At 49.6% G+C, this 24680-nt stretch overlaps 9 protein-coding genes across 9 annotated transcripts; 4 read left to right on the top strand and 5 right to left on the bottom strand.

The window, feature by feature from the left end:
• Window positions 1-105: 105 nt before the first annotated feature.
• L3040_001604 (uncharacterized protein) lies at window positions 106-1125 on the bottom strand (the record flags this gene model as incomplete). Its single annotated transcript, XM_007294277.2, has 1 exon — window positions 106-1125. One exon carries the CDS (start codon window positions 1123-1125, stop codon window positions 106-108), a length of 1020 nt encoding a protein of 339 aa, XP_007294339.2.
• A 291-nt stretch (window positions 1126-1416) lies between these two features.
• Window positions 1417-2393, top strand: L3040_001603 (uncharacterized protein; the record flags this gene model as incomplete). Its single annotated transcript, XM_007294276.2, has 3 exons — window positions 1417-1470; window positions 1524-2253; window positions 2305-2393. 3 exons carry the CDS (start codon window positions 1417-1419, stop codon window positions 2391-2393), a joined length of 873 nt encoding a protein of 290 aa, XP_007294338.1.
• Window positions 2394-3002: 609 nt separating this feature from the next.
• On the bottom strand, window positions 3003-4085 carry L3040_001602 (uncharacterized protein; the record flags this gene model as incomplete). Its single annotated transcript, XM_007294275.2, has 5 exons — window positions 3003-3355; window positions 3405-3629; window positions 3679-3798; window positions 3846-3975; window positions 4032-4085. The coding sequence occupies 5 exons, from the start codon at window positions 4083-4085 to the stop codon at window positions 3003-3005; spliced, it is 882 nt and encodes a 293-aa protein (XP_007294337.2).
• Window positions 4086-4249: 164 nt separating this feature from the next.
• L3040_001601 (uncharacterized protein) lies at window positions 4250-6064 on the top strand (the record flags this gene model as incomplete). Its single annotated transcript, XM_007294274.2, has 3 exons — window positions 4250-4310; window positions 4361-4463; window positions 4513-6064. 3 exons carry the CDS (start codon window positions 4250-4252, stop codon window positions 6062-6064), a joined length of 1716 nt encoding a protein of 571 aa, XP_007294336.2.
• A 477-nt stretch (window positions 6065-6541) lies between these two features.
• L3040_001600 (uncharacterized protein) lies at window positions 6542-8843 on the bottom strand (the record flags this gene model as incomplete). Its single annotated transcript, XM_007294273.2, has 3 exons — window positions 6542-6607; window positions 6654-8407; window positions 8465-8843. The coding sequence occupies 3 exons, from the start codon at window positions 8841-8843 to the stop codon at window positions 6542-6544; spliced, it is 2199 nt and encodes a 732-aa protein (XP_007294335.2).
• A 539-nt stretch (window positions 8844-9382) lies between these two features.
• On the top strand, window positions 9383-12126 carry L3040_001599 (uncharacterized protein; the record flags this gene model as incomplete). Its single annotated transcript, XM_066156813.1, has 6 exons — window positions 9383-9403; window positions 9460-9491; window positions 9544-9601; window positions 9657-9725; window positions 9775-9809; window positions 9861-12126. The coding sequence occupies 6 exons, from the start codon at window positions 9383-9385 to the stop codon at window positions 12124-12126; spliced, it is 2481 nt and encodes an 826-aa protein (XP_066012829.1).
• Window positions 12127-12286: 160 nt separating this feature from the next.
• On the bottom strand, window positions 12287-13288 carry L3040_001598 (uncharacterized protein; the record flags this gene model as incomplete). The annotated part of the gene is made up of 1 exon (XM_007294271.2): window positions 12287-13288. The coding sequence occupies one exon, from the start codon at window positions 13286-13288 to the stop codon at window positions 12287-12289; it is 1002 nt and encodes a 333-aa protein (XP_007294333.2).
• Window positions 13289-14009: 721 nt separating this feature from the next.
• On the top strand, window positions 14010-16418 carry L3040_001597 (uncharacterized protein; the record flags this gene model as incomplete). The annotated part of the gene is made up of 3 exons (XM_007294270.2): window positions 14010-14027; window positions 14094-14114; window positions 14169-16418. The coding sequence occupies 3 exons, from the start codon at window positions 14010-14012 to the stop codon at window positions 16416-16418; spliced, it is 2289 nt and encodes a 762-aa protein (XP_007294332.2).
• A 547-nt stretch (window positions 16419-16965) lies between these two features.
• L3040_001596 (uncharacterized protein) lies at window positions 16966-20545 on the bottom strand (the record flags this gene model as incomplete). The annotated part of the gene is made up of 4 exons (XM_007294269.2): window positions 16966-17156; window positions 17206-17939; window positions 18138-20448; window positions 20500-20545. 4 exons carry the CDS (start codon window positions 20543-20545, stop codon window positions 16966-16968), a joined length of 3282 nt encoding a protein of 1093 aa, XP_007294331.1.
• Between the last annotated feature and the right edge of the window lie 4135 nt (window positions 20546-24680).

The raw sequence follows: 24680 nt of genomic DNA, 5'->3' as shown, positions 1-24680 counted from the left end.
ACCCAACTAACGCCGCTGCATAAAAATGCAGATTCCAGGGTATCATCCTAATGTTCTCTGCCCAAACTCCATGATGACCCAAAATGGTGTACATATGAGTGAATTTCAATCCGAGTCGTAATCCACCAAACCAACAGTTGCCGTGTCAGTTGGAGTATTCTTTGGCTCTAGTCTCTTGCGCTTCACACCTGCCAAGATCGGGGTACCCTTAGGTACAGAACGAGTACCTATGAGGAATGGATCCATCGCAGCTCTGGTATTATCTCGAATTTCAGCGACCAAGTCCGCGGTCTTCTGTTTTGCAAGATCTGCTGCTTCCCGCCGTTTCGACACCTTTCTGCTCTTAGCTTTCTTCGCAACGGGCTCTTGCATGAATAGCGGCTTGGAAATAGCTTTGCTCAGAGCAACACTCCCGTCAACCTCACCAAACTCGATCAAACCAGCTCTGCGCACATCTTCTTCATGCTCAGGAAGAATATCAAGCCCTAGGCTCATTTTGTCCTGTAAAGATGCAGCGACAACTGCCTCCGCTTCCCTCTGCTTTCTCCCCACCCGAAACGCACTCCTCAACCTCTTGTTCTGCTCATACGGGTCTTCCCACTGTTGCTCGGACAGATCCTGTAATTCCTCAAGCCTTTTTTTGCTGTACTCCAACCTCTTTTTGTCTTCCACCTTTCCCTCCAAGGCAGCAAATGCATTAGCCCTTAGTGCCTCCCTTTCCTCCTGAGTCAGAATCTTTACATCGCCTTCTTCAACTTTGTCCTCTCCCAGGTCTCGCTTTCTTGCCCCTTCTGTGACCACGTAAGCCGTGTTTTTGGGATCCGTCCGAATTTCAATCCAACCTCCGCAGGCGACATGCTTCATGCGAAAACTGAATATCGGTGACGAATAGTAATTTCCGACCTTCTTTTTCTCGGCGTTGAAACGCACACCTTGTCCGATGATCGTGGGTTTCGGACAGTGCGTACACCATATTGGATAGGGCATCTCAAACCGGACCGTGAGAATGCCCTGGGATATCTTGTTCGCCCGAGCACCCAGAGCATGCTTCCCATGCAGCTGGTTTCCGCTCATCAGGCCCTCTTGGTCCGGGGGGACATATCTTCCCATATTAAAGCCCTGCATGGCGGCAAAGTTGCAAGTTTTCTCCGCTGTGGTTGATCTGTGATGGTGTTGTGGCGATCTTGACAGTCAAGACTGAGATAAATTATACCGGAGCTGTCGCCAAGGCCTGATTACATAGCGCATTTATCTCCGCCACAGCCTCGCTCCAACCCCACGGAAATCAACAACCTTAACAGCCCAAATATTCTTTGAACCCAGACACGAATCTCGAATAGGCGGCCGTTGATCAGGTAACGGAAAGGATAAGCATATACTCAAGAATCAAGCCGAGTTTCGTCGTTCCTCGACAAGATGAGTAGCGAAATAGCCGCCTTCGAAAATGAGATCAGGGAGTACAAGTTACAGGTTCGCAATACTCTGTCGTCTACCTTGGGGACTCGACAGCTAAATCTCAATAGATGGAGACAGTCCAACTTGGACTCCAGGCAGACCCAGATAATGCAGATCTTCATGAACTCAAGGCTGAACTCGAACAAGTCATTGCCCTCACCGAAGCTACGATCGCAGAGCTAAAGCCTTCTTCAGCGCCAGCAGTAGTATCGAAGAAGACACAGGAACCGCCAGTAAAGGAGAAATGGTCCCGAGAAAATCACCCCGCCTTCAAAAAGAACGCACCCACCCCGGCAGAAGAACCCGAGATACCCACGAGCTTCAAAGTAAACGACATGGTACTGGCGAAATGGCACTCGGGAGACAAGGGATTCTATCCGGCGCGGATCACATCAATCACAGGTTCTTCCACAGCTCCAGTTTATATTGTCAAGTTCAAGAGTTATGACAACACAGAGACTCTGCGAGCCAAGGATATCAAGCCCATCGCCAACCCGAACAAGCGCAAAGCTGATGGCACACCAGTCGCTACTGTACAACCATCACCTCCGGTCAATTCGAACGTCATTTCCGCCGCTGCAGACATCAATCCAGAGCTTGCCCACCAAACCAAGCGTGAGCCTAGCAAGGTCAGTGACGGTCCCGTTCGGCCAGCCAAGGTCCCCAAGAAGATCAAGGCAAACAAGGAATTGGAAGCCGGCAAATCAAAATGGCAGGATTTTGCGGCGAAGGGCAAATTTGGGAAGGCTGCGAAGAAAGAAAGCATGTTTCGGACTCCAGAGGGTGTAAATGGTAGAGGTGAGCTACCCCAGGCTCTTTGCACACGCAGCAATCGCTAATGTGCTCCAGTTGGATTCACGGGTTCCGGTCAAAGCATGCGGAAAGACCAAACGAGAAGCCGTCACATCTACCAGAACAACGGAGAAGACGAGTTCTAGAGCATGGTCGTCGGGCTTGAGGGAAAGGAGTCTTGCAAGTATTTGGCGCAGTGGCAAAGGAATTTTGGTTCCCATTCTTCATGTTTTCTGCACGTGTGGTGACGGAGGCTAACATGAGCATTGCACTGAATACTAGTATCCGGGGCGCTTCAGACAGAATGAATCGATGTTGTTGGATGTGCTCTCAAATCCCATCTTCGCTGTACACAGAGACCAAGCTAAAGTTTTGAAATTTGATAGGGAACCCGTACTTGGAGCAGCCATCTGCAATGCAAGCCTATTCTTCTTTGTAACTCGGAGGGTAACGAATAGAAGATTGTAGTGATATCTGTGGCGTGGCTTCCAGATCTTTATTGCGCACTTCTCCCACACACTTCTCATCAAGCAGACCCGGCACTGTATAGGCCCTTCCGATTCATGTTCTATGTCCTTTATGCCAAGAACTAAAATAGGGCCTAGGACCGCAGCTCCTGAAGGTCTCGTGTCAAGAGATGGCTTACTGATACTGCTCCAATATCTAAAGTAAGCGAATCAAGTGTAGTGCACATCTCAGGTACTGTACCCGTAGCACATCTTACAATCATCAAATTTTTATATACAATAATCCTGTCAATCGAAAAGGTGGATCTTCGCCCCCACTTGTTCAGCAATTGCTATAAAAGCTTCCGCCCTATTACTGTCTGGCTCGGCAACAACAGTAGGCTTGCCTCTGTCCGCATCATCGCATATGCTAGCATGCAATGGTATATCTCCCAGAAAGTCTATCCCATGTTTCTCACAAGCGTACGTCACTCCCGATTTCGAGCCAAAGACATGTGTGCTATTGTGACAATGCGGACATTGGAACAATGACATGTTCTGTATCATACCCAGGATAGGTGTCTTGATCGTCTTAAACATATTGATACCCTTGACAGCATCCTTCAATGCGATGTCTTGGGGTGTCGAGACAATAATCGCACCTGAATACATAAGCTTGGTCTTCGAACGTAATAGGGAAGGAATACATACCATCGAGAACTATCTGCTGAGTGATAGTCAACTGTGTATCTCCCGTTCCCGGCGGCAAGTCCAGAACCAAGACGTCTAGTCCACCCCAGTCGACCTCATGCAGCAGCTGCTGTAACGCTTTCATAACCATCAGACCTCGCCATACTACAGGCGCAGCATCTCCAACTAGATATCCCATAGACATTGACTTGACACCATAGTTGGAAAGTGGAACGAGTTGATTGTCTACCAGGTATCAGACTTTCCCCTTGCTCTTGCGAGAATGTTCACCCACTTGAGGAGAGTCGGGGTTCGCCAGCGAGATTCAGCAGGGTTGGGATCGAGGGCCCGAAGATATCTGTGTCGAGGATTCCGCTGCGGAGACCGCGTCGGGCGAATGCCAGAGCGAGGTTGACTGTATTGTCTTAAAATAATTCTGCATTATTCTGACAGAGATTCTACCTGCGATAGTCGACTTTCCCACGCCGCCCTTCGCCGACGAGACTGCGATTACTTTCTTGACATCTTTGATGCTTCGTCGTTCGGGCAAGCCACGCTGCATGCGCGGGATTGTGCCAGTTCGTGGCAGACCCTGTAAAGCACAATTAACTTGGCACGAGGCATTCGCAAGGGCGTTCTCCAGTATACCAGTGGGTTCTCATGTTGCAAGCAGCGAAATGTCGAGAATAACCGCGACTTCATGTTGTACTTACCTCTTCGTCAACGGAGAGAGCTGGAGCCCGGTTGAAAAGCTGTAGGCGGCCGCTAGCACGCCAAGATTTCGCAGGGCTCCAGAATAATTTTGGGATTTCGACGCAGACTTTTGGAAATGCGGAACATCGAAAATTGGTGGTGCACCAGAAGCCATGGGGAAATCAAAGACTTTTGCGCAGCGGATTGCTGAGTTGGAGGATCCACTACCACAAGGTAACTTCCATCTTTGTGCTTTGAAAAGACCGGCATCTAATGCGGCGCAGATTTTGATCCAGAAGAGGATGCCCCAGTCCAGGATACCGACAGCAGTGGCTCCGAGGAGAGCGAGGATGAAGCAGCTGGTACCGAACATTATGTTAAAGTCGGGTACGTATCACCAAGATTCGTATGTTTGTATTTCGCTGATTATGTGTAGGAAGAGCAAGCTGCGCAAACTAGACGAAGTTGCCCTGGGACCTGAATACTCCGGATCGCGAGTCAGTCGTGAAGCTTTACTGAATGATGACAGCGACGAGGATGAAGAAGGAGAGGAGCAGGCTTCTGACTCCGAAGCTGAAAATGATGCGAATGTGCGATTCGCAGACCCCGAAGATTCGGAGTTGGATATGGAAGTGGATGAGGATGGTGACATCGATAGTGACAATGCTTTTGGGGAAGGGGAGATCGACAATGAGAAATTCAAAAGCTTTACGTTTCGAGGGAGTGGCAAGCCTAGGGAGTCCAAGGGGGCCAAGAAGATGAGGCCTACGGCATCGGATTTTATGTCCGGGAGTGAGGACGAGGAGGAGGGAGCTGGTGTCGCTCTCAGCAATGATGATTCTGATGAGCCAGAGACGGAGGAGGATCTTTTGGATGTAGATGAGCAGCATAAGGACGCCTCGGAAGACGAAAGATCAAGTGAGGAGGATACCGCTGAAGACGAAGAGGACGACTCCGAATCTAGTGAGGACGACAAGAGTGAAGCCGACGAGAACGAAGATGAGAGACGAGCTGAACTGCGCAAAATAATGGGAGAGGAGCAACAAAGTGTTGTCGCATCAATCACCCAAGCCGCAAAGGCCGATGCCGCCAAAGGGAACGCTGTCAAGGAGCAAAGGAAAGCTTTCGACTCGCTGCTTGGTGTCCGCATGGTTCTACAGAAAGCTCTTATCGCTACAAATTCCATGGCAACAGTTGACGAGAACGACTCGGAAGATGCGTTGAACCAGCCATACGAAGCAGCAGAAGAGGCGGCCATCAAACTATGGAACACACTCGACGGAATTCGACACGAGCTATCAAAAGCCGGCTCTGCTAAAATAGGGCAGAAACGAAAGCGCGATGTAGAATCATCTACTCCGTCGTCTGATCTCTGGGAACGGATGCAAGCTTCCGAAGTAGCTATGATCGATTCCCGGCAGACCACGCTGGAGAAATGGTCCTCTAAAGTCAGAGGCACGACATCCCTACCCCTCTCCCGGAAGCTTAACCCGACAGCGCCGCAGCAGTCCATCACATCGCTCCTTCAAGATCAGCTTGCCAGCTCGGAGCACCTCATCCAAAAGACGAAGATCCCGAGAGCGTGTGCGCCGATCCAACGGGATGCCAAACTTACCGAGGACCCAAACATCTACGACGACGGCAATTTCTACCAGATGCTCCTGAAAGAACTCGTGGATCAGAGAAGAGTAGAATCCTTGACAGCGCCTGCTGCTGGCAAGGCATTGCAGTGGACAGCTGTCAAGGAGGTGAAGACGAGGAAGAACGTCGATACGAAGGCGAGTAAGGGGAGAAAAATGCGGTTTACCGTGCACGAAAAGTTGCAGAACTTCATGGCGCCGGAGAACAGAGGGACCTGGGCACCAGAGGCTGTTGATTCATTCTTTGGAAGTCTGTTAGGACAGAGACTGAACCTTGGTGAGGGGGATGAGGACGAGGACATGGAGGAGGAAGTTAACCCTATGGAAGCTCTGGTATTTGGGCATTGAAATCCGTAGAGAAATATACTTGGACATGGTAATTCACCTTTATGTTTGATTTCGAAACGTCGTCTGGCTTGAGAGCCAAGTACAGCGCAATTTCCATCTCGAAAGTTGGCAGCATGACACCGTATTAAGCCCTGTGTTTCTGGGGCCGTGTTGTTGATTAAATGTACCTTGGTGAAGCCCTTGCCTGGACACTTCTCTTCCGCAGACGTGAACGCGATTCATCCTACAAAAGAATAGACTACCTGACCGATCGATCTTGACTGTGGAGAAAACGAATCGAATGCTTTTTATTTATTCAGGAATTCTATCAAGCCCCTAGCCCCCTGGTGCTCGATTAAGCTGTGGACGGTAAATATGCTCTCAGCATATAAACATCCATACACGAAATCCTCCATGCAAATGCAAAATGGTTCATCTTCAGCGTCTTTAGAAGGTCGTTGTCTTCAGCTCATTATCCACGAGCCGTGATCAACAAATTTAAGCTGCAGCCACTTCTTCCTCGGTGATCAACTTGGTGATCTTGCCAATAGCGATGGTTTGACCCTAGGAAATGTTAGTTCACAAGTTTAACATGGACTGTGTCTCGTACCTGGTCGCGGAGGGTGAATCGTCCTAGTTGGGCATAGTCCTCGAACTTCTCTACACAGACAGCTCCAGCTCCACCGATCACCTCCAGTCGCGCAATGATGCTGTCACCCTTCTTTGCGTGTGTCGGTGCTCGCTTACTCCGCCTGTTGGTTCCCTTTTGCAAGCTGTGAAGCAACGCAGCAAATGTGACTTCTTCAATAGCAGAATGAACGTGCAGGACGCAGCTGAACCCAGCGGACAAGATACTCTTCAGTTCCAGAACGCGGATTTGTGCCTCGAAGGCCTGCACACAATGGACGGGACGCTTAGGCGAGCACAAAACGAAACCAGGCATGATGTCTTCTTCTTCGATACCTCGCAAGCGCACTCGAATCTGGTCTCCACTTTGGGCAATCGTGATTTCTTCTTCAGTCTCACCGTAGAGAGCAGTGACCTCGACCTTTTCCCTGTTGGGCATCATCATCAGGCTCATGTTCTTCTTGACCACGCCAGCCTCGATCTTCCCTTCGACAAGAGTACCCATATCTCTGTACTTGCCGTTGACCGGCATCATGAAAGGTGCATTGACTTTGCGCTCCAGTGCTGCCATGTTGTCCAAGTATTCGAGCAAAGAGGGGCCTTTGTACCAGGAGCAGAGGCCATCGGGAATTCGCTCTTTGAGATTTATCATCGATTGAGCTGCGATCGGCATGAAAAAGACATCGGTCTTAAGGTTGAATCCGGTTCCCTTCAGAAACTGGCCGAGCTTCGTAGTGCACTCGAGGTAACGCTTCTCGGACCACTCGACCGTAACATCGTCCATCTTGTTGATGACCACAATCAGCTTGTTGACACCTTGGGTTTTTGCCAGCATTGCGTGCTCTCTCGTTTGACCACCCTTCTCGAATCCAGTTTCGTATTCTCCCTTTCGAGCACTGATGACCAAGATTCCAACGTCGGCCTGAGAAGCGCCACCAATCATGCTAGGAACATACGTCTTGTGACCCGGTGCATCCAGGATACTGTAGCGACGCTTGTCGGTCTCGAAAAACGCACGTCCAACCTCAATGGTCTTTCCCTTCTCTCGTTCTTCCTTGCCGACGTCGAGTGCCCAAGAGATCCACCAAGTCTCACGCCCAAGGTCCTTCGCCTCCTTCTTGTACTTGTCCAGAGTTCGATCATCGACCATGCCGCTCAAAATAAGGATTGCTCCTCCTAAGGTCGACTTGCCAGCATCGACGTGTCCAATGAAAATGATATTGACGTGCTCCTTACCATAGATCTCTTTCAGAGTCTCATCGTCAACATCCGCGGCCTGCTCCTTCTCTACGGCATCTACCTCACGTGCAGCGACCTTGGCAGCGGTTCGTGAAGGGCTGGATCGGCCAGAAGATGGGGCTGGTGATGACTTGCCGCTGTCTAATACGGTACTCTTCTCCGTTTTCTTCTCAACTTTCTTCTCGGTTTTCTCGATTGCCTTGGCAGCTGTAACTTTGGCACCGGCTTCAGCTGGAGTCGCCGCAACGACATCCTTCTTGGGCGTTGGTGCTGTGGCAGCTGCATTTCCAATAGATAGAACCTTAGCCTTGGGCTTGGGCGCATCCCCACCAATGCTCAGCACTTTCGGAGCACCCGCCTGAGTCGCCACAGGCTTGTTCAACTCCGCAGATCCAGAAGCTCCATCTGCTGGGCGCTTTGCGATCGTAGGGGTTGCTCGAATTGGTTGTTGTGCCGCGGCGGCTTGTGGTTGCTGAGAGTAGCCTGAGTATTGTTGTCCTACACCAGGCCCAAGTCAAAAGGGATTGTGGACCACGGGCCATGACAGAAACTCACCATATCCTCCTGCGTTGTAACCTTGCTGTTGGTATCCTGTTTGGTAGCCACCTTGGCCGTATTGGCCGTACTGGCCGTAGCCAGCTTGCTGGCCATACTGAGGATACCCTCCACCACCATATTGCTGGCCACCTTGAGGGTACTGCTGGAAATTCTGGTTCTGATATCCGGTTTGATCGTATACCCCGCCGTACTGCTGGAAGCTCTGGCCGGGCTGGAAAGATTGTGCGCCTGGCTGGAAGGTGCTTGCGCCGGCTCGAAAACTGGACCCTCCTTGATGTGGCTGTTGAGATGCGTTGTTCAGATTCATCTGCTGGGTCTGGCGCGACAGGTCCTCCTGCGCGGCAGGGTCGTCTTCCCATGAGTTGAGGTCCGACATTTTGAATGTATTGGACTGAGAAATCGTGAGGTTTGGTCTCCTCCAAGGATCCAAGGAGTGAGGAAGGGGAGATGAATCGGAGGTTGTGGGCGGCGGCGGGGCTTGACTTTTCTTGTGTACGGAGTACGTCACAACGTTAACCACCAATACCGGTAGAGCAAATGACTCCAAAGGATTGTTCAGAACACGAGTACCGGTACTTCGTAGGCTATTGCTAATGCTATATCTTAGTCAGGATTAAGGACAGTTCAAGGACTAGGAAATCCTTTGCCTAGGGTCAATCTACTACGTACTACAATCCAATGCTCATACCAGTACTTCGCAGATGTAGGGGCATGGCATTGAAGATTTTGATCCGGCCCTCGGTGCCACAGCACTAGCGTTCTTTGTCTGCCACAATACCTTTCCGCGTAAAGTGAAAACGCGGTTGATGGAGATATCAAGCTCGGAACTCGACAACTAGAGAACCTCCATTTGATACTTCCCAAATCTCTACGCTACTGTGCTGCTCTCATTCCACCGAACACCAGGCAAAAGTCATGGAGGACTTCTTGGGCAAAGTACGAGAGCCTCTTCGTTTGAAAAATCACGTGCTGACGGGTGGGTGTAATAAAAGATCACCCAGCATGCTATGAACTACGCCATACGGTTCGTCTCTGTTGCTGGAACCTCGTGAGATCAAGTTGCTAATCATATGTAGAGCTGGCATTGGCATAACTGCTTCGTACACCCTTAAGCAGACTGCCCGGCTGCTCAAGGTAAACTCGCGTTTTCGGAGCGTTTGCTGAAATATATTACTAACGAAAAGCCCAGACGGTTGATAATAGCACAGACTACCGAGAGCTTCACATTCTGCAGAAGAGGTTGAATAGCAAGATACAAGTAGACTCGCCTGCTCTTGTGTGATTTCCAACCTGCTTACTCCTCTCAGATAGTCTCTCCGGCAATAGACCTGATAGAGCTCATGTAATTGCCCTCCAATACAAGCCGGGTCATGGAATTCTAACGTGTGGTTAGTTCAGCCCGAGGAAACACTACTTTGGAGTCGGCAGTGACATTGACAAAGGCTCTCCGATGGGACATTCAAGCACTTGGTGTACGACTCGCCAAGGCTGCCACTGCCGAGGAGTCTTCTCGAAGGAAGGCTGATAAAGCAAAATCCAAGCTCGCCCATGAAGCAGAGATACGTCTCATTGTCAAGGATATACGAGATATACTCACACGAATCGAAGATGCTGTGCCACTCATCAACCTTGCCATCACCACCTCAGGCGCCAGCCTTTCCACCTCAATGCCCGCTTCTGTATCACCATCAAGGCTGCTTCAAGCCAGCACTTTTCTCACGGCCGGAGATACTCAGTATTCTATGAATCCAGATGTTCCGGTCCAGGTTGGACCCGTGTTAACGCTATCCTTGTACATGCTATTTGCTGGCCACTCGAATCGGGTTCACGCCTCGGAGGATATGAGAGACACAACTTGGAAGGAAGTAATCCACAAGGCTAAAGTCAAGCTGATGCGTGTCCCTTTACAAACAATCGGAAATGGTGAAACAAGCGCAGTGGTGCTAGATTCGGTCGCTGGAAGTCCGAATCCAATGATCAATGGAGATGGACGCCAGAACGAGTACGCTTATCATCTCGAGCTTATCGAAGATCTGGACGATGACAGAGCTCATAGTTTCGAGGATGGCGAAGAGCAGCCAGGTCCGTACGGAGATGTTCGAATAGCAGGTATTCGAGAATTTCTACCCATCTATCAAATCTCGAAGATCTTTTATGCGGACACGGGTAAAATTCTCAACATTGGTGCAGAGGGAGAGGCCAACAATCCCGTCCTTTTGCTCAAGAGAGATATCAATGCCCTACCCCCGCGACGAATGATGAGAGAGGCAGAGAAGGGAAATGAGTGGTACGGAGACCCCGAAGGACAGGTAGAGGAAGAGGCTGCTTCGGACGAGTCAGGTGCAGAAGAGGGTGACTCGCAGGACGACATTGACCAACAATTACGCCGAGAGAGCACCATTCCCAGAACTGAATGTGCGCCTCATGAAGGACCGGCAACAGGCGAACGAGCATGGCGTCTACCAGCAGATCTTGATCCAGAATGGTTGGCGCTCGAAGTCTACACCGAGCCAGAGAACTGGGACTCCGAAGATGATGATTCGGAGGAAGACTCGGCGTATGTATCCCATCGCCCAAGCTCATCTGGCCAAGAAGCTGAGGAAGAGCTCGCCGAAAATCTTGCCCATCTCAACATACAAAATCAGACATCTCCATTCCCGTCCCCCGCCCACCAACTGGACGCATCTTCTTCGCTCCCGAAATTCTCGGAACCAAAACCCTCACCACTCGGCCCAATCAAATCCTCCCTCTCCCTACTCGAAATGTTGATCCGCCTGACAGCCCTCCAACAGTTTCAACAAGCCTCCCACCTCTCTATCCCCGACGAACTTCTCACTTTCTTCCTCGAGGAATCTTCAACCACAGGTGCCGGGGGTGACGGCGAAGAACGCCAACGGACCCGCGCTATAGCCAGACACAAAGTCGGCTTCGACCCGTACGACGAAAGCCCCATCAAGCGACGAGGTGAAGATTACCAATACCAGAATCGAGGACAGGATGAATACGCATTTTCCAGAGATGGCTCGCCGTACTCAGAGTGGGATCAGCAGAACCCACCCGCGAGTCCGCGCTGGTCTAGAGAACAGAGTCAGAGTATGATCCCTCCAAGTTCCCCTGAGCCGTGGTTGATGCGTAGCCAAGAGGGATCTGGATCTCGTAGAGGTACACCGGAGGCACAGCCATCTTCGCCGATTTCGCCCTACCGGCCAAATAGGAAGGTGGCAAGACCATTAGACCGGGTACAGCAGGCAAGAGTTCCTGTGAAGGGAAGTCCGTTGGGACGGGGAGTAAGTGTGAATACTGATTCGAGAGGTGGCTCAACGTATTCAGAGTTGGATCAGCAGAACCCACCCGCGAGTTCGCGCTGGTCTAGAGAACAGAGCCAGAGTATGCCACCTCCAGGCTCCCCTGAGCCGTGGTTGACGCGTAGCCAAGAGGGATCTGGACCTTGCACAGGTACACCGGAGGCACGGCCATCTTCGCCGACTTCGCCTTACCGGCCACAAAATAAAGTGGCGAGACCATTGGACCGGGTACAGCAGGCAAGAGTTCCTGGGAAAGGAAGTCCGTTAGGACGGGGAGTAAGTGTTGATACTGATTCGACGCTCGGTACGAGTCCTGGGTCTCCTACTCTTGTGGACAGGGTACCAAAGGTCTAGAGGATGCAAATTTGCTTGCTGGGTATGCTCCTTCAGACCGAGTTGCGAATGATACCCTTTGATAGTTTTTGCTACTTGAGAAAGAGCCCCCGAAGGGTGTCATTAAATTGATCATTGGCCCTTTGACAAACTGGGTGGTGACTAGGTGAGCGATGTGAGGTTACATGACCACATAACTTCCTCCATTTTCAACTTCAACTAGGGTAGGTTCCTCTTCGACCCCCTTCCCGGCAAGCCTTCCTTTAAGCTGATCAACCCCCCATTGTATATCATGTGATACATCATTTACAGTCCACCCAATGATTCCCTTGTATTTCAAACTTACAAAGTCACCATTGCGCACATAGTACCTCGCTCCCGTGCTTCGTGCAAGGGCAAGCCCGTCTTCAACACCCAACACGGTCTTGATCCCAAATGAGTAGCTATCTTTCAGCGGCGCTATTAACGCCAGCATCTTCACCGTCTGCGCGAATCCATGAACGAAAGCTTCGTCTGCGCCGATGCCATGCGGTCCCATGAGGATCATCTCCTTCTCAGCAGGATTCACAGAAGTGATGAGGCAAAGTCCGAAATTGTTGAACCTGGTCACCGCAGGCGGGAACACAGTTAACCATTCCGGTAACGGCACTCCAGGGTGTCCGTCTGCCCACGGCGTTTTACTTGGATCACACGATGCCATCGTCACCACGGTATCAAAGTGGCCCCACGAGTGAGCCGTGCTGGCTACTGCCGCTATGGCAAACAAAGGTGTAGACGAAGAGAACTGTAGGAGACTCTCTTGGTTGAAGTGCTCTGCACTGCCCATGACAAAAATGGCATCGACGGCAGGGTCTTCGTCCGTTGGTACTAGCGAGTTTCCCGCTGCAAGCTCGATTTCCGCGATGGCGGCATCGACTGCTGCGCGGTTTGGGAGACCGGGATCTCGCCCCAGGGCCATTTCGAGAAACATCGGAGCGATGAAAACTGATGGCTGCCCAAACCATGGATCGATGACGGCGTGGTAGAATGCTTTGCCCTGGGTGCTCTTGTCGGATGCAGGGCGAGGAAGAGAGATGAGCCAGGAAACATCGCCGTTGATGTAGGTGATGATGGGCCTGGAGACGGCTTTCGGGTCAGCGAATTGGACTCTAAGAGCGTGTGTTCTGTCTGTTGTTGCTGTCATTTTGATGGCCGGTTCTGCTGGGGAATACAGATATTCAGTGGAGAATGAGCGCAATATGTTTCGGAACCGAGTTCAAAAAGTATTGCATTAGAATTTCATGGGCGCACCGGCGGTTTTGTTGCTGACGTGAGGAATCAGCTGCGCTATGCCTTATGAAGTGACCTATCTTGACCACTTGTGGACCTTGGCATGTCTATATTCACTTCCATGCATCGAAACTATCATCTTCTAGAGTCGTTTGCAAGCAGTAAAATACGTGAAGGCAAGACATCGATGCTCTGTCTTTAAATAACTTTACTGATGTTATTGATTAAGCGAGAGTCAGACGTAGAGTCTTTGGGTCAAGGAAACATAGTACGGAGGACAAGCCGAATATCAGAAGTATTGTTCAGTAGTCATGGAATGAGAACAGGCTGCTCTAGAAAAGAGTTGTCATATTGTCAATGTTACAAAAACCAAAACAAGACGCTGCTTTGCCGCCACCCTCAGTGGAAATCCGAAGCAGTAGCGGTCAATTTCGTCCAGCCTCTCTAGCAGCCGAGACATGTATATTTTGATGTACAACTATCCACAAACTTTCTATCTTTTGTTTCCCATAATCTCAACTAAAGAAGAAAGAAGAGCACTGGCTAAAGCCAATCCTGGACATCCTTCTCGCTTGATCGGCCACGTGAGAGCGCGTTTCGGTTGAATATCGGGAAATTGATCTTCCGAGGCTCTAATGTCGCAACTCACACTTGTTCCAACCAAAAACCCCCACCACCAACTCATCGCACCTCCCCCTACTCAATAACCAGGGGCCCAGGCAGCTCCTGCTAAAACGAATGTAAGCATTGCCGTGCTTCACTCAAAACCGGTGGCGTCCAACTAAAGCTTGCAGCCGATGGTAAACAACCATTTCCCCGTACAGGCGACCGAGCTCCAGAACTTTTGCGTCGGGATGCCAGGGGGTCAACGAACGTTCGACCTGGTGCCAACGACCTTGGTCAAGTCCAATGGCAACCAGAAGCCCATGACCAGCAAGGCTGCCAAGAAGGCATATCAACAGGCAAACCGAGGGCCGAAGATCACCAGGGCGGAACAGCGCAAGCGGGATGCTGCAGAACTGGAGGCGCAGAGGAAAGAATATGAGAAGGAGAAGGCAGCAGTAAGGGCTAAAGCAGCAAGGGAGAAGAAGGCGGCCAAGGCGAATGCTGAAAAGGAAGCCCGGAGGAAGAAGGGACTCCCAGAACCGAGCAAATTCGTCCGCGCCAGCCAACCTACTATATCCAGGTTTATCAGGAGCGACAGCAATGGCAAAAGAAAGTGGGAGAAGGTGGGCGATGTTGTGGAGGTCTCTGATAGTAATACTACGTCTGGCACGGAGAGGGGTGATGAGGGACCACCAGCGAAACGTATGGCATCGATTGGAGAAGACTCTGAGGACGAATTCGGAGAATTCCCATCTCTGTCGCAGACCGATATATTGGAGAAGATCGATGGCTCTATTAAGCCCAACAAATACGGCGCCTCAGATGCAGAGTTGTCATTTTTGGAATCATGCCCACCTCTAGAACCTCACTACCGCGAAGCTTCTCAAGAACTGCCTTCAAGGAAACTCTCAGCTGAAGCTCCGGGAGAGGACTTCGAAGCTTTCGATGAGATGGCCACGACTCAACTGCTGTCGGATCTTGCTGAGGCTATAGCTAAGTCCGATTCAATAGAGCTTCCTGTAGAGTCTCCACCACCAGAATATACGAACAAGAGATTAAAGAGTGTAGTTATGGCTGCTGCATCTCCCAAAAGTTCTGGAAGGGTAGTTGGGAAGTCAGGAATCGCCACAGAAGTGCACAGCAAAGGTGTTTCTCAAACGAATACGAGCACGGTACGACTGGATGTCGAATCGACTGCTAGCAGGAGTCCGAAAAGCAACCAACTCAATCTTTATCCAAAGGCCGTTCAGTCGCTTCAGTGTGCCAATGGCCAACATGACGCTATGAACACAACAGTACAGGCTGTGAAGCCTTTTCTACAAGAGCGATCTACCAACATGCCGCCACCTCGGCTTCCGATCAAGAAAACAGGCTCTGTTGCCTTTGCCAATACGCCAAACCGTACAGCCAATTCTCAGAAGACAAAAAAAATGGGCTGTAGAACGATACCGAATGTCCCTCCGACTCCAACTCAGGCGTTCCTCGAGGATCATATGGACGACTTCTTTCCCAGCCCCACTCAGGAAATACGGGAACTCCTCGAAGACGTTGATGATCTTCCCTCTAATGCGGAAATTTCCAAAGAGCCCATTTCCGAAAAGCAGGCAGACACCAGCGATTTTTACGATTTGATATGCACCCAGGCCTTCGCTCTATCGCCAGAGGACCTTGCCGAGATAGCTACACCAAGCCGAGCTCCTTTGAAACCTCTCGCTGTTCCGGTGAGTGTAGCATCCCATCCCGTCTCGCGAGAGAAGCGCCGATTTTTCGAGGAGAAAGACGAAGACGTGTTGCATGCTGCTATTCACGAAAGCAGGTCGTTGGCTATCAACGAAATTAAAAAAGCACCATCAAACGACGTAGCATCTTTCAACAAGTACCAGCCCGATTCGGCCGACTATGGAGATCTTGACTTGGAATTTGTCGACCCAACACACCCTTTTCAGAACGATGAGGAGAAGCAGCTTGAAGCAGCCATTCGGGAGAGCAAAATTCTAGCAGAACAAGAATCTGAGAGAGCAGCGTCATTCAAACAGCCGCCTCACAACAGTGCGCAATCTGATTCGTCCGATTACGGGGATTTTGAACATTTTTTCGAAGAACAGGCTGAAGAAGTGTCTCGCGGTTTCCAGGAGGACCGACGGCCAGCTCTGGCAGATACATCACAGCAGTATCAGCCACCGGAAAAGGAGGTCAAGTCAGCGCCAGCCGGAGGTAGGAAAGCCGAGCGTCGGTTTTTTCAGGAGAAAGACGAGGACGTGTTGCATGCTGCTATATACGAGAGTACAAGAGAGACAGTTTGGAAGGTGCCTGTGAAACAACCACCCAGACTTCCCCAGAGGACGTTGAAGAGAGTCCAGTCGACCGCGTCCGACTACGGAGATGATGATTTTAGCGGCTGCTCTCAGGAGCTTCTCGATTTATGTGGAAGGGGTTGATGATCACCGCACTGGTTGGGCAGAAATCATTGGACGGAAAGAATGTATGAACAGGAAAGACGTTTTGAGGCAGTGTCATGGGTTATATACCGGGTTTCGGACTTTGGGGCATTGCATATCTTCTGACTCACGCATTCGGTTGGCGTTGGGATACAATTTGGCGTGATGCATACAGGATAGGAAGGTAGATACCCATAGCATAGTCTGGGTCAGGAGAGGATAGACTCATCAAGCCTTAGAAGACTCGAGAATTCGATCCACCATCACAATTGTATGCACGGTAAACATTCACACACGTAGCTTGGCTTGTCGAAGATAGAGTGCATCGAATCGATTCGAGGGGGGCCGCTGGAAGCGAACTTGGGGGTATGCTAATTAAACCTTCTAAAAATCAACCGACCTATAAATTCAACCGCCCAGCATGGCCACATCTACAGTTCACATGCTCCCCCCCCCTAGCATTTGATCTATCCATCCCATCCCATCCTACCATGCATTATCGTCATGAAATCATAATTCATCTCAATATAATGATTTTATGTACTCCTCAAAGGCAGTTGGCCAAGACAGGGTTGCCCTGGATCGCACTGGGGTTCTTCGAGGCGATGAACTTGACTGTCGCAATGACCTTGGTGCGGGTCGCGATGTCGAGTTGCTCGGTGGGCTCGCCCAGGACGGCGGCGAAGACGGGGATGAGTTGGGGGGTGAGGCTTATGATGTCTTGATTTTCGTGTTGGTCTGTTTCTGTTAGCCGAGAAAGTATGGCAGGGGATGGGGAAGGACATACACAAGCCAGCAATGCAAGAAAAGATGGGCTCATTCTCCTCGTAGTCCTCCTTCAAGGGGAGGAGGTCGATGAGCACAGGCAGGATGTCACCAATGGGGACCTTGTCTGGGTGGGCCATGATCATGCGGCAGACACATCCACAGGCATTATCCAAGGTTCTAGCACGTCTTGTTTGAAGGAGAGGCTCGAGCTTTGACAGGATGGCGTTGTAGCTGGGAAGGTAGGCGGCAGAGTCGGTGGAATAGTAGATCAGAAGTCCCATGGCGTAGGCTGCGTTGGACTTGGTCTCCGGATCTTCATCCGATAGCTTGTGCGTAAGCAGCTTGAGGAGAGCTGATGTAAATGGAGTGACGGCAGCTCCCATGTGTCTTGTGCATTCGGCGAAGACACCGATAGCTGTTGATCGCTCGTAACCGGTGGAGGAGGATGCGAACTTGGTAATTGGCTTTTGGTAGATCTTGAAGACTTCGCCGAATTGCTCACCGAGTGCCTTGGCCATGCCGATGATCACGTCCAAAGCAGTGTCGATGACGAGCCAATCGTACTCAGATGACTCCTCCTCGTCGTCGTGTTCGTCCTCGTCACCCATGTCGTTTTGGCACGGGTGGGTCTTGGTTAGGATAGACGCAATCGTGGAGGTCATGCGCTCGGTGAAGTTCTCTTGGGTCATGATAGCCGGACCACAGAGCTTCAAAGTAGCAGCAACATTCCGGTTGATATCGGTGACAACGGCACTAAGTGATCGGCAGAGTCAGCATATGGTATCTCCCGTAATCATACAAAGACACGTAGTGAAAATATTGGATCAGAATGTTGATACGCGTTCGCAGCATTCGCATCTTGCGCGTCTGAGTGAGCTGGGTATAACGTCATGTTGTTCATCACTTCAAGGGACCGGTTTGAAAAATGGGAAGAGAATGAGTCACACTCACCGGTCAACTTCGTCGTCCCAGACAGACATGGTCGCAGCAGTGACAACCTCTCCAAGCTTAAGGAGCTCCCCAGATGGCTGAGACTTCAGCGGAAGGCCAGGGGCCCACCCCTCGCCAGTGTGGTCCTCCATCAGGGCCCAGAGGCATGCGTAAGCTCGCCAAAGCGTACCGATAGCAGCCTTTCGGACTCCCTCGTAGGAATGCTCGACCAATCCGACGGTAACCTCGATTGTCTTCTCGAAATATGGAACAAAGTTCTTGCGAGTGTGCGATAAGACATCACCAATAACTTCGATAGCAACCTCCTTCTCCAGGGCAACCGCTGTTACGGCAGTGAGATCGTCCCAGTCCTCATCATCGCCATCGTCTTCCATGTTTTCGGGATCCTCTGGGGCATCAGATGCGGAAGCGACCTTGACCTTTTTTCCCGCAATAACAACCTCCTGGCCAAGCAACTCTCTCGCCTCCTCACCAAGTTCGACCTCGAAATCAGACTCCTCCTGGTTCAAGGAAGCCAAGAGGGCTTTGACAACACCATCAAGGAATGGGGCAAACTCCTCCTTGTAAACCTTGGCCAATGTACTCCACAAGATATAGCTGGTCTCTCTCAGTCTCGGATGTCCAAGGTTGAGACCTTCCTCGCTAGCTTGCATAAGAGGATGGACGTATTTCTGAAAGGCGACAGGGCCAACGGCCTCCGAAATGCTACCCATAGCATCACAGACGATGCCTCGGAGGTCGAGCTCCTCGTTACTATCCTTCATAGTGACGTATGGGGACAGTGCCTCCATCGTACCCTCAAAGTAGGGGGAGAAGGCATCCATGGCAGAGCCAGCCATAGATCCGATTGCACCAGCAGCGCTTCCTTTGACATTGAGGTCCGAGTGGCTGAGCAATTGGACGAGACGAGGGACAACCTCTGGGATGTAACTGGCGACAGCTGCCTTATCAACACCATCTGTGACGGAATCAATGGCACTGCAGGCGGCCTTCAACATATCGAGGTTCTTCTCCTGAGCAGCCTCGCTAGAAGCCTGAACGGTGGCAGCGTCAAGGTTCTTGAGGAGAGCTGGCATGAGCTCGGCATGGTGCTTACATAGCTCCTCTGCAAGGTCATCGGCCAATCTGGCAATACCGTTGAGGGCAGCACCTCGCACACCAATCTCGGGGTCGTTGAGCAGCTTCAAGACTACTGGCATCAGGCCATCAAGTTGAGTAGCAATGAAATCGGGAGCGCCTTCAACACACATGCCAAGAGACAGAATACCGGCTTGACGATAGTGTGGCAGCTCGCTGTTGACGTATTTTGGCAACGCCGCCAGGAGAGGTACGACAACCATACGAGGAGGGAGCGCAGTAGCTAGGAGGTCCAAAAGTCCAAGCGCAGTCTTGTGTGGAGTAATATCATCATCGTCTTCATCATCGTCAATCTCAGTTGCAATGTGCATGGCCTTAAGAGTCAAATTCTCTCCCATATCTTTGATGCCCTGAATCTTCATCTTCCTATATCTTGCGCATTGCATTAAGAAAGAGAGGGCCTGGGCTCGAGACTCGTCCGGAATAGAAGTATCGGCACCCAGGTCGATCATGAATGTCAGGAGGTCCTTGAAATGTTTGTTCAGGAGGGCAGATTCACAGCCAAGGAACGTCTGGAAGACCTCGAAAGCTTGCATAACACGATCATCATCCTCCGAATCAACGGCACTTTTCAGAACAGCCACCATGGCTGGGAAGATGTCGTTGAATCGGGTGAGGTTCTCCGGGTCCTCATCGGGCTGGATTAACATGGCAACTTGTCCAAGACAGAGCAGGGTGTTGGTGCGGACCTCTGGGCTCTCAGGATCCTGGATTGTCTTGCTCAAGAGCGTGAAGAGCCCCTGGAGCTTATCTTCGAAAGCGGTGGATGCTACTTCAAGGAGAGAGAAGAGTATGTAGACTCCGACTTCGCGGTGCGAGACTTGGCCAGAGGTAGCAGCCTGGAAAAGGTTGTTGGGAAGGGAAGCCCACTCTCCGTCTGCGAGATCGATGGACGCGATAGAGGCGATGACGCGAGCCGCAGAGTGTCGGACGAGTGGTTTAAGCTCGTTCAAGGTAGACTCGAGCAGCTTTTCGCGGATCGCTGGCTTCTGGTCCTCTGGGAGATCGTTCCAGTGCTTTGGGATCAAACGATTGGCCTCGACAGCAGCCTGTTGGCGCATTTCTGGAGCATCGTGAGATGTTAGGATATGTAGAAGCCATAGGAGTGACTGTGGGTGAGGGTAGTAGGTCTTTCGAAGCTCAGTCGTCGCAGCCTTGATTCTCTCTGTGTCGGCTGGAAATGGTCAGTGTATTGATGGCGGGGTATTTTGGAATGAAAACATACGGGCCTGGATGCTCTGCAAGAGATCGACGAACTTTTGTTGGTCCATAGTGAGAGACTATGAGTACGAGAAGACGGAAGGGAATATGCGAGGAAGAATGTCGCGTCTTCTTCTCAAGACATCGACGAGAGGAAAAGTGAAAATCACATACTGGAGGAAAAAAAAAAATATCTGTGGCGTTTGATTAGCTCACGGGGCTATCGAGAAGCGGGGCCCGACGCGCTAATCCATATGTAGACTAGCATTAGATGCCCCTCGAACAACGCAAAATACCCCCAATGCCAATATTCATGGGTCACGTGTAGATGAATAAAAATTTCACACGAAGTAGGCCTGAAGCTACGGAGTACCTTATACCGGTACCTATACCTATGTAATATTGATACTAAGTGGTGAGTCTGCAGATCAAACTATTCAAAATTGCAATGCTCCATGAAATGTGCAAAGGAAGCTCTTTTCCTTCTAATAGCCCAATGTTGCGCGCATAAGTAAGTACTCATGGTTATGACGACGGCCCATATTCCCTTCCTCAATCTCCGTCTCCCATTCCCACACCTTGAGTTTGACTTTTCTTGCGTGCACATTCTTATACCAATCACCCTTTCACGTATTTCATCACGGCTACCCTTACTGTTGGTATCAAGATGACTTTCCCGTTCCCACGAATGCTGATTTCATGTACTGGGCGAAGCCGATGAAAGAGAAGCTCTTAAAGAGGATACTAGACAAAAAGTTCTAGGTGCTTGAAGAGCACCAGGGTAAAGGTCTGGAGAAGTTCCTGATCAAGTGCATCCATGTGACGCTTGCGAGCTGGCCGGCTTTCAGGGGAGCTCTTTTGATCACTAGTGAAGGGGCGGGTGAATTCTCTCGAAAGGTTATTGAGATGCGAGAAATCGAGCGGAGAAAGCATGGTGTAATCGTACCCTTGGTCGGAGTACTAGTCAGAGGCAGGAATGCGGTTCCAAGTACCCTTCAGTAATACGGTCAATTTTCAGTAATACGGTCAACTTTTTCGTGATTCTTCTTTTAATATATATATCTATTACAACTTTTAACAGAAAAATTAATTTTAAAATATAATATTATTCTTTAAGAATAGGCCTACTTTAAGAAAAAATTTAGAAGCTGATAGGATTTTAAAACGCGATTATATCTGTATATTAACCTCGTCGGCGGTATTAAATGATTTTTAATTGAATAAATAATTAAATAATCAAGCAATTATAAATAATTATGTATAACTTTTTAAAAAATCATAATTGATAGTTTTGAATTTATATTCTTTCTCAATTTTAATAGCTTAAAGCAATAATGGATCGATCAGTCAAAGGTTGTAATGAAATGGGCGGCTATTTAAGTAAAGATGCGAGGCTTTTAAAATGGTCGGCGCACTTTCAAAATTTAAAAAGTACGGCGAATTTCCAAAAACCGATCGAGCTATTATTGCGTTAGGCTATTGAAAATAGAGCAGAATAAAAATTCGAAGCTAGCGATTATGATTTTTTATAAGGTTACATGTAATTATCTGTGATTGCTTAGTTATTTAATTGTTTACTTGATAGAAAGTTATTTAAATAGCGTCGACGAGGTTAATATACGAATATAATCGCGTTTTAAAATCCTATTAATACGTAATTCTTTTCTTAAAGTAGGTCTACTATTAAAGAATAATATTATAATTTAAAAATAATTTTTTATTAAGAATTGTAATAGATATATATATTAAAAGAAAAATCACGAAAAAAATGACAGTATTACTGAAAATGAACCGTATTACTGAAGGGTACTAGGAACCGCATTCCTGCCTCTGACTAGTACTCTGACCAAGGGTACGATTACTATGTTTCATTCATTCGTTTCGTAGTACTAATGGTCCTCGGCTGCGGAAGACGCAATTGACTGCCATATTCTCCCTGCTTTCCCTGTATCCATGAAACGCAGCTTACTCAATCCAGGATACAACCATGACGGCAAAAGAGGCTTGCTTGGTCATACCGCAGGTGATCAATGATTCAAATGAAATGGAAGTCTTTGGTGTGAGGAGGTTTTAGGAGCCCTTCGAGTCGCTAAGCAATGATCTATAACGGTTTTCTCCGAAGTAGGTCGGATTATGAACAACAGGCTGCTAAGATACTAGTGTCAGTGCACCTACCGAGTTTCTGCTTCCAAGGCATTGGCAGAGATCAGATTTCCGGCATCGTTTGCGAAGGAGTAACCCCTTCATGGGCTGCCTTGGAGTTTAAGGGATAATGATGTTCGACAATGGGGCCGAACGGTTGATTAGTCACTTTCATGCTACAGCTGCACTGTGTTTTGGTCCTGAGTATTATCGATGGCTAGAAGTTCCAAGAATGTTGAACTGCAAAGAAGTGTACGGACAGAGTTGGCTGATGTAAATTGGACCTGGGAAGCGTTGACTTGACCTGCAACAGAACTGTATTTTCGTGGCTCCTTGAGCTTATCTCAAGGTGGTCTCTGAGTCCTGAATCCTCGTTTGCTTGAGACCCTATCAGCAAATCAGAAACACTCGTCTCGTCTCGGAGGGTTTTCAAGCCGATCTCTCTCTGTCAGTTGATATTTGCGAAATGATTGCTCGAACAATCCTGTTGGATGCTTGCTTGCATACACATATACCGCACCAAAAATATATTCGAAGCAAAAGCCAGCGTTGTGGATTTGCGTGTTATTCCGAGATCGCTCAGTCCCTCACTCGGCCATCTTATTCACCCAGACTTCAATCCAAAACCGCACCCGATTCACGATAACCGCAGGACAAATAGCACCCGCATCAACGTGTCGGGTAGGTCGTCGTCTGATATACTCCCTCGAGCTTAGAACTTGCCCAACCGGTTTGGCATTGACTCCAGGCCAAGCACGGCCCGAACCTAGTGCGAGATGAACCGGAGCGTAGAATTCGAGAGATCCTCACTGGAGAGCACCCGGTCCTGTGAGGCATTATCTATCAGATGAAAGACGAGAGAGAGAGAGGGTGTGTGTGTCAAAATGAGGATTCGTAGCAGAGAATAGCCCTAATTGCAAAACTTGAGTGAGGCACGGGTGCAAAACAAGGCCAGTGTTAAACTGCGATGCCGCATCGTAGCCGAACTCGAGGAGTAAACTCAGGAGGACCGTTGCGGAAGAAATATTTCGAAAATGAAACTCGGCGAAAAGGATGATATCTTCAACACTGGAGTGATTACTTTTTTTCACGGAACGTACAGAGCAGAGTATGGCACCGTAAGGAGATTTACGAGAGCTCTGCTGTCGGACTCGGTCAAGTATATGTGTCTTGAGGCCCGCTGGTAATTGGAACCGAATGATGAGACAAAAAGCTCTCTCACACCGTCATGCGCGGCGCGCCCTGCGGATCCGGCATTCCACATGCATGCAGGAATGAGCAAGCAACCTAGTACCTGCAGCTTGAACTTACGTATTTCTGCATGTTTATCTCAAACTCGGGACGATTCGGGTGCGGAACACACCCGGTCAATATGAAGCCCGGAACATATCAACTTCTGACATGTATATTTGGGTGAAGAGTGGTTTCACGATCGAATCTGCTCTTGAGTAGAAGTGGGTATTGCGGAGAGGAATTTTTTGCAGGATAGTAAGAGCAGAAGTAGAAGTAGTCGAGCTGAACTTGATGCAACGATGCAACCAACGGAGGTTGAAGGTTTGAAGTAGTAGTACGTAAAGTAAGTACGGATACTTTACGACCTGAACTTTTTTAACTTCCCCACTAATCGTGGACTTACTACTACTGTATTGACCCGCCAAAAACAATCAAGATACCTACCTAGTACAGTAGTAGTAAATGGAAAAGAGTTTTGCCGGCCGGCCGATGCTGCGGAAATCCAATCCGAGTCGATGGTACAGTAATCACAGCCGGTTTCTTGGGCGTCGTCCTGAGCGAAGCAACTCCGAAGACCAGAAGGCCAAATCTGCAGACCAGACCAGATCAGGACGAACTCGGGTTCCATCAAAGGCTGTGCCCGTTTGACTTTGTCTCTCTACTTATCTTCCGACTCACCTACCGCTACCGGTAACCCGCTAGCTACTCGACCTACCAGTACCTCGGGATCTATGCAACTAACTAACTATCCATCCACCCGTCTACCACTTCGACTCCAACCTTCCTCACTACAGGCTCGAATTTGGTGAGGCAAGGAAGAAGAGAAGATGG

The sequence above is a fragment of the Drepanopeziza brunnea genome (genome assembly GCF_022702325.1).
Source record: "Drepanopeziza brunnea f. sp. 'multigermtubi' strain 214-2 chromosome Unknown ctg2, whole genome shotgun sequence".
NCBI lineage: Eukaryota > Fungi > Ascomycota > Leotiomycetes > Helotiales > Drepanopezizaceae > Drepanopeziza > Drepanopeziza brunnea.
Note: the sequence above shows the minus strand (reverse complement) of the source record. Positions and strands in the feature narration are given on the sequence as shown.